This window comes from Frankliniella occidentalis, unplaced genomic scaffold (assembly GCF_000697945.3).
Source record: "Frankliniella occidentalis isolate FOCC.00 unplaced genomic scaffold, Focc_3.1 Scaffold38, whole genome shotgun sequence".
Classification (NCBI taxonomy): Eukaryota; Metazoa; Arthropoda; class Insecta; order Thysanoptera; family Thripidae; genus Frankliniella; species Frankliniella occidentalis.
In genome coordinates, this window is record NW_026267168.1 from 107,346 (window position 1) to 116,122 (window position 8,777).

Here is an 8,777-nt window from a genome sequence, read left to right on the forward strand (position 1 = left end):
GGGGGGGCTCATCTGGCTGTGGGAGCAGAAGCAAGAGCACGCGGCCGAGATGGGGCCCCCCTCCGGCAGCGGCGCGGCCCGGCGCGCGCGATCGCGAGAGAGAGAGAGAAAGAGAGAGAACTGAGAGGAGAGGTTAGAGAGGGATCCTTCCTCTTCGACGGGACCGCAATTAAGAGAGATTTCCGAAATACGCCGGTCGGTAACACTTCGAGTAGAGCAGCTGCAGCTCCCTCCCGGTCGGCTGATATCGCTTTCGTGTTCCCTTCGGGCGGGCTGGCGGGCGGGTGGACGCAGGCGCCACGCCACGCGCCGTGGTGGTGGCCGAGGAGGCCCTAGGAAATCGCTTTTTTTGCTCCGCCCCTCGGATCGCATTTATTTTTATTTTTGCGGTTTTGCGTCGCGCGTTGTTTCGTAACGGCCCGTAATATCGTGATGCCTCCGGGGCAGCGGAAGAAGACGCAGCATCAGCGAGAGAGGTGCGGGCGGGAGGTGCTGTCCGGTCCGCACGGCCGGCAGCTAATGACTCGCAAACGTGGGGGATCTCTCTGATCCGCGCGTCGTGTTTGTGATGGGTCTCTGGAAGGCGTGGCGTGGCGGGGTGGGGCGGGGCGGGGCTAATGGGCTGGAGAGGCGCCCCCGGCCGCGTCGGCGTGGGTGCGGCGCGCGAGGTGTCAGCTCCGCGGCACGACCGCGACTCCACCGACAAGTGTGCAACGAGCAGGAAGGGGAGGAGCGGTACGTCCGAAGGGGTATACTTCACTATACAAAACAAAACAAAACAAAAAAAAAACAGTGTTTACCCTCACCCTATGCATAAAAATAAAAACAAAGTTGAAAAATAATTTTTAAAAAATCAGAAAACTTAACAAAAACAAAATCGGAATAAAGTATCAGAAAAAATCAAGGAAAAGACGAAGTGAAATCAGTGTTCGCTTCAATTGATAGTGAAGACGACTCGGGGGCTTCCCTTTCCTCCCCCTTCGGCGGGCCTCATGCTGCTGGGCGTCGCCGTCAAACCTCATGTATACATTACGGAGTGTCTGTCGCGCGGGTCGATTCGATTTCTCTCCCGCGCGCGCGCCGGAATTGCACACGTCCAGAGTCGAGTCGGGTCGGGTCCGATTGGTCGCGGGCCGTTAGAAGAGGGGAGGGTGTCGCCGCACGGCCGTCATGCGACGAGAGGGTCTTTTTGAAAAGGGCGCCCATAATCACACCGGCAAATATCACATCACATATAGAGACGGTGTGCTGCTCTCGGCGTGTGCGCCACCTGCGCACACCCACACACTCACCTCAACACTCGTGTGTGTGTTTGTCCGGGCTCGACACCGCGGGGTATGGCGGTGGTGACGACCCTGCTGCATACTAAGAGAACACAAAATACCAACCAGGTGTCGCCGTGTGTGAGAGAGCGAGGGAGGGAGGGAGGGAAGGAGGGAGGGAGATGGAGAGAGAGAGAGGGGGGGGGGCGAGCGCCCCCATAGAGCCCCTGCAGCGTGGAGTATCGACAGATGGCTCGGCGTGCACGTGTCGTATCCCTCTATCCGCCAGCTGATTGCCGTATACACCGCGGGCCCATCGCCCCCCTGCCCCATTCTGTCCACCCCGCCGCGCGCCGCGCCCGGAGGGAGGGAGGGAGGGTGGAGGGGGATATCGCCTGCAATAACGTGCCAATCGCGCGCCTAATCCTTGTTCCTAGAGATCCCCCCCCCCCCCCCCCCCTTCGCTCGGTTTCGCTTTTTGGCCCTCGCGGCTGTCCGCCTTGTAATCTTTATTTCCGAGAGGCGCTGCTCGCGCGCGTGGCTCGCGCCCCGGCCGCCGCCGCCTTGCTATAGCTGCAGCAGCAGGAAGTTGTTTTCCATCGTCTCCAACCGCAAGCAAGAAAACGAATTAACCGAACCGACGAGACGACTTCATATGTGTAGAAGGCACTACATATTTTCTCGGCGCCCCAATGGGACGCCCATAGCCGGACCTCGCGCCAGCCGTGTGACAGCTCCATTGGCCGAACCGACCGACTAGACGCGACGCCGGGCTGATCTGTTTTCGCGCGCGCGCCGTTTGCGACCGGCCGCACTTTGGCGCGCGCCAGCGAGCCATTGCAAAAAAATAAATGAAAATGAAGACGCGGGTGAAAAAGAAAGAAGTCTTCCAGCAGCTTCCGCTCTTGCCGCGGCGGGATAATGCCAGCTCCTATGATGCCATGGGCGCAATTACGTTTGCGGGTGGATAACGAGGTGGCTGGGGCTGTCATGAGGCTGCAGTGAGACTGCCGTGAGACTTCCACGGGTAGCCTGCCATGTGAGACTGCCATGGGGCAACAGTGAGGCTGCCATGAGACTACCACCAGGAGACTTCTACGGGATGCCATGAGACTTTGAAGACTTCCACGGGATGCTGCCAGATGTGACTGCTATATGGGACTGACACGAGACTTCTGCCATGAGGCTGACATGAGACTGCCAGAGGAGACTAGCCGTAGGAGCTGCCACGAGGCTGCACCCGGTGTGACCGCAGTCAGAGGAAAGCAAAAGGCTGGGCTGCGCCATGTTGCTGCTGGCCGCCCGCGGCGGCCTACCGGTGAATGGACTTGAAGGCGGCTGCGCCCGCGGACGGTCATTGCCGGATCATGCTGCAGCTTCATAATGACGGGCTCCGGGGCCTGAACTGGGCGCGCGCGGCCTGCGCTCCCGCCGCATGGGTGCCCCACCTGCTCACCCTGCACTCTGTGATTGAGGTACAAGAAAAGAAAACACGGCTCGAGTCAGCTGGCACGTTAAGGCACCTTAACACTTTAAGGCACCTCAACACTTTAAGGCACCTCAACACTTTAAGGTGCCTTAACACTTTAAGGCACCTTAAAAGGTTAAGAAACCTTAACACGTTCAGGCGTCTTATCACCGTTAAGACACCTTAACGTTGAGGTTCATGGGGTGGGGGTGGGGGGGTGGGGGAGTTCATTATGCCCAGTTTTCGATCCAGTTTTGTTGGTCAAGTGAGGTATCGTAGTTTTTAGCAAGTTGTGTTGCGCATGCCCACCACGCCTGCCCAGCCGAGTGGAAAACGTACATTTTAGTACCTCCTCCTCCTCCTCCTCGTCCTCCTGCCTACCCCCAACCCAACCCCACCTTTAAGCGGGCACCTCAACTTGACCACGCGGTTTGCCAGACAGACCGGCCGGTCGAGGAGAGCAGCATACGCCGGGGCACTCGGAAACGTTTCCTTAAAAGCCACATTACATCCTCCCCCCTTCCCTCCCTCCCCCGCACCGCTCCGTGACACGTTTGACATGTGGCTGCACTGTGCTCTGGGTGGTGAGTGGTGGCGTGCACACACGCATGGCGTCCCCCGCCGCGGAAATGGAGTCGTGGAGGTGGCGGGGCGCGGGGCGGGGTGGGACGGGACGGGGCCCCACAGCACAGCCGGTGCTCGCGGCCCGATCAAACGGCACGGCGCCGTGATAGCAGAGCACGCCACTTTCTCCTCGCGGCGTAGCACTTCGGACAGAGAGGGGACACCTCCGCACCACACGTGTGTGTGTTTGTGTGTGCGCGCCTCGCTGCACCTGATGCAGGTGTCAGAAAACGTCTCTGCCTCCACTTGCAGGCCGCGGGCGGAAGGGGCTCAAGTATAGATGCGTCGGCTCGTTTTTTTTTGTCTCAAGTGTCGTGTAGTTTTGTCCTTCAGGTGACATCGAGGGGGCAATAACTCCCTTCTGATGTGTACACATGATTTCCGAAATACTTGATTCCCATTGATTCCCGACAGCTTATATTCATTCCTTGGGTTATCTAGTGGTAGAAAACGTTTATTTCGACTTTGGTTTAATCGATTTCTGTTGATTTCGAATAATTTTTATACTGATGATTCCCTGGCAGGTGTACACATGATTCCCGGAGTTATTGCCCCCTCGGGTGAAATTCTCTGCATCTCTCAATACGATGACCTGCTTTAAAGTCTCATATGATGAAAAGGACACGATCATTCAACATGCGGTTTTACCGGGTTTTCGACACGAGGAAGGCGATGGAGAGGAGCAAACCCCCTTTATGGAAATAAAAGCCCACGTGAACCCGCATCCCTTCACACTATCAGCCTCGCCTATCGGCGTGTGTCCGGCCGCCGCCGCCGCCGCCGCCGCCGCCGCCGCCGCCGCCGCCACCACTCCTTTCTCGGCCCTTGGCGATGGCGACGCGTGGTTGATGTCTCTCCCTGTGTCTCTCCGTCGCGGGTGGCCCCTCCATCAGTTCGTAATGCATCACCGCTGTGACATCATCCCGACCGCGTGCGTCGTACACAAATTGTATAATTTTCATAGGGGCTACAATTCGCTTCACGGGACCCTCATTAGTCACAACGCTTTGACTTGAACCAAAAGTGTTTCGGGGTCCGTGGGCAGCGAGAAACCTTTTTTTCCCCATAATGTAGTATACATTTCTAACATGCTCCCCAAAGCCCTCACGCTCGTGCAAAACCAATCACAAAAGTACCGAGAGTAAAAGCTGCTGACGCCTTACATTACTTAGGCATACTGTTAGTCTCACATTAAACATCCGCACAAACAAAAACATCTTCTCAGAATGACGTGCTAATTTTCGTACGGGCCCCCCAAAGAGGAAGCGACCACTTTGTTGCGGTCACTTTTCGAGGGGACCTGGTCGGCGCTGGTCAGTGGGTGCTGCCGGGCGGGCGGGCGGGCCGCGCCCCTACTTGGCATGCCCCGCCGTTACGAGCGGTTAGGCTAGGTTATGTCCGTCCGTAACCCCGCGGCCACGCGGCGCGCGGCTCTGCTGAGCCTTGAATGGCGCGGCCGCCGCATCTCTCTTTCTCTTCACTGTTGCTGATGATGTTGTTATTGTTGTTGCAGACGCCGCGGCGGCGGCCGCAGCAGCAGCAGACGACGCCGGGGCAGCCGGTGGTGGCAGTAGCGGCGGCAGCAGGCAGGCCGTCGAGGGACTGACGACGGCGGCTCACGTAAGTCTTAACCAAACAAATTAAATGAAAACTCGCAGAATGGTATGTATGAAAAGGAAACGACATCCGACAACATCGCTTAACGTTGCATCAACGCGATGGAGCGTGTATGGCGTATCATCGACGAGAGCGAACGCAGCACCGCGGAACGGCTTGTAGGTACGAGCCAAAGCTGTTAACACGGCGGGGTGGGGTGGGGCGGGGCGGGGTGGGCCGCTCAATGCCTCATTAGCCCTGCCGGCCCCGCCGCTGCATCGGCCAGATTCATCATCGACTTATCGTCCACGAGTTACGCCCCTGCGAACCCGTCCGGCTCACACGCTGCTCCTCCATCTAGAGAAATGTCTCTTTCTTCCCTCGCGGTTTCCCCCTCAAGTTTTCCATTGCGACCGTATGATCGCGCCGCAATCTAAACTCGACCCTCCCGACCTGAGGGATTTAGTGCCGTCCACGCCGAAATGCCGTCGCGCCAGTTTTCCTGCTCGCTCTTCCGTTTCCGTTCTTCCTCCTTCCTGGGGCGCGTGGTGCGTCGCCCGATAATGTTTTGCAATGTGTGCCCGCTCGCCTCCTCGTCTTCCTCGTCCTCCTACTGCGGCCAGAGGGCTATATCAGCTATATGTGCGCGAGAGATCGACGACGATGTCGATGCAGACCTCGCCCTCGCCAAGCCACTCCACCCGCCCGTCCAGACGACGACGCCGAACGTCCAGGACGCTGCACGCGCCGCGCCAGCAGCGCCCCACGCCGCCCCACGCGCACGCTGGGCCGGCGGTGGTGCTCTGCCAGCTCTGCATAGCAGTTGCGTTGTTTTTCCTCCCCGCTGCTGCCGCTGCAGTACGTAGTTGTCGCCTTCCTCCAGTCCGGTCCGACCGCCCCGGCACTTGGCTCCAGTTCCAGCTCAAGACGCGCTTCGGGGGCTGGCTTCCTGCTTCCGCACCCCCGAGCGGGCCCAGCATCAGCCGCCCCGCCCCGCCTCGCCCCACCACACCCCACCACGCCCCGCCACGCCCATCAAGACAAACCACCACATTTGGGCGTGCAGCCGCTGCGGCCGTGTATACTACCAACCATGGGCGGGTGCCACTGGATCGAGACTGCCACACGGACGCGCCCATTCGCAAATTGCTTCGCAGAGTGGCGAGCGCGACGGTGGCGTAGGCACTGGGAGGGGGGGAGATCGCGAGCGAGTGCCGCCGAGGGGGTGATATGGAGGGCTCGGGGCCAACCGGGTGCTTGCTGATACATCCCTCACACAAGGGACCGTTTCGATTCTACGCGCACTTTAGGAAGGTTACGAATATTATCGCCTCCATAAGGTTCAGGATCACCGTTGGAGTTTAAAAGAATCCCCCATGATTTTTTACTACGGGTAAAAATAGCATGGGGTCATGATATATGTAACCGGGTAAAAATATCATGGGGTCATGATATTTGTAACCGGGTAAAAATATCATGGGGTCATGATATTTGTAACCGGGTAAAAATATCGTGGGGTCACGTTTTTTGTAACCGGGTAAAAGTATCATGGGGTCATGATCATGATAATTGTAACCGGGTAAAAATATCATGGCGTCCCATTCAAATTCAATGGTTAGCCGCTACGCCGATGCATGGCGCATATAATGCCCGAGTAGGCTGGCTGCCCCCAGCCTCGTTGCTTCTGTCCGCTGTATGTCGCCGCCATCGTCCATACGGCGGTTTGGACAATTAACAGAGAAAGTGGAGGAAGCCATGTCCGCGGTGGGGAGGGCGCGATGACGATGAGGAGGAGGAGGATGAGGAGGATGCCCACGCACAAGGTACGCTGCCGCGTGCTTGCGTTTCTCGCGGACGCCAACTCAAACTTAACAACTACAGAAGTGTCGTTACATAACTACTATGCCCGGGGGCGAGCGCGCGCGGGGCATGCGCTTGCCGCTGCCTAGAAGCGATTCAAACTGTATACAAAATAAAGGAGAGCGAGGCCCGGCGCCCCGCTAGCGTCGTCGCAGTCCGTCCACGACGACCCCAACAACTCGTCGTCGTGCGTCGCATCGCGTCGCGTCCACTAGAAGGGTCCTTTTATACGCACACCCCCCGCGTCAGTCGCGCGGACCCGCAGACGCCGGCCGGGGCCGCTTGGCAGCAGACCCGCTGCTGCTGCTGCTGCTTGGCCTGGGTGGCTTTTGTTTATTGGCGAAAGCCTCCCTGGAATAGCTTCGCGGGGCGGCGCAGCTCGCGCCGGACTTGCCGACCGGTCCGGGGGAGCCGTGCGGGGCGGGGCGGTGCGGCGCGGGGAGGGGCGAGTGATCGGGGATTGATTAATGACGAATATGAAAAGAGCGGGGAAGGCGGGCGCGCGGCGCGGCGGAGGCGGGAGCGGGAAACGGCGCAAAAAGCGCGCGCTGCTCGCGAGGCTGCTCGCGCGCGCCCGCGCCGCGATGACGCGCGTACTGCGGCGCGGCAGCGGCGGGGGAGGGAGTGGAAGAGTCCCGCCCCGCGGGGTCCCCGGGGCCCGGCCGACGGCATGCTAATGCACCTGCGACCGCTCGCCGCCAGGGTCCGCTCACCTGCGGCGGCTCTCCGTCCTCGTCCAACTGGTCGTGAGGACGCCGAGGACGCTCGCGCCGCCTGCTGCTGCTGCTGCTGATAGGGCCCACTTTAGCCCAACCGCCTGCTTGCTCGACAGGTCCGCGCGCAACGTTTTTGTGCGAAACGTGTATAAATACATTTTGGACGCGCAGCTGGCGGCGGTGTCCAAACAGGTGCTTGCGAGTCCTGGCGCGCTGCTGCGCCCGGCGCACTCGAGACATTTCAAATAGTTTTCTCCCTCGCGGGGTATCCGCGCTGCTTTGCTCTCGAGCCTTAATCTGCGTTAGGTGGTGGTGGCCGTTCTAAAGCCCGTCCGCGAGCGGGAGCAGCTTTCATCACACTCGCCGGAGAACGGGGAGCGAGTGTGGGTACGAGAGAGACAGAGAGGCGCCGGGGAAGAAGTGACGGCAACACGACAGACGGGAAGCGCACCTTCCGATTTGACCGCATGACTTACCGGTGACTTACAGCCAACTACGCCAATTTTATTGCTGCACCCGCTGTCCCTTAGTGGCTGTTTTGTTTCGCGTACTCTTTTCTACACCAGAGTTATATTCTGTTGTTGATTGGAAAATTACGTCTTGCCACTTTTCGGTCGAGCAAAGCAGGGTGTTACTGTTGCCACGCAGTACCTGCCAGTCCCAGGCCTCTCTCCCCTCGCTCGGCCTCTATCTCCCTGACGCCACCCTTGGTGGAGTGCAGCGCAAACAAGGGCAGGGGGATGGATTATATTTTTGTGCGGGGCGCGCGGCCATATGTCGGCCATCGTCAGCCGCGGTATCTCATCTCCACCCCAGCCACGCCCCGCCCCGCCCCGCGCGGCCCCCCACTGTCCGTCACATTGCGCTCGTTTGCCGACGCCGTAGAGGTTGGCAGCCCATCGGACGTCGCCGCCTGACGGGCTGAGGCGCCCACTTCCTCCTCCTCTGGGCTAGCCTCACTCACTCGCGCCCTCACAGCTTTGTCTCTCCCTCTCTCTCTCACCCTGCCGCTCACCGCGTCTTTCTCTTTGGCTCTCTTTCATCTGTTTTTTTCGTTCTTGACGCGACAGGTGATCTAATCTCCCGCCGCGGGTCTGGGCTGGGCCGCATTAGCTAACGTTAGCTAACGCTAGCGCACGCAGCGCGTTTGTGCCGCTCAGAGCCGCGCAAAGCCTGGCTTATCAATGGGTTGGAGGGGGGGGGGGCGTGCGAGCGACCACCTGGCGACCGGGCCCTACCTTTCAGCTTCCC

The 8,777-nt window shown here is 59.5% G+C and overlaps 1 protein-coding gene across 5 annotated transcripts in view; it reads left to right on the forward strand.

Annotated features, from left to right (window-relative positions):
* The window catches only part of LOC113206788 (thyroid receptor-interacting protein 11), a 197,889-nt gene that overhangs the window by 17,560 nt on the left and 171,552 nt on the right, over positions 1 to 8,777 (forward strand). For all 5 annotated transcript variants that reach the window (XR_008011013.1, XR_008011012.1, XR_008011011.1 and 2 more), the window contains exon 2: positions 4,868 to 4,974. Coding sequence is in view for 2 of the 5 variants with exons in the window: in XM_052266391.1 (XP_052122351.1) it covers positions 4,868 to 4,974 (107 nt within the window). In the remaining 3 variants the exon portion in view is untranslated. The remainder of the gene's footprint in view (positions 1 to 4,867; positions 4,975 to 8,777) is intronic.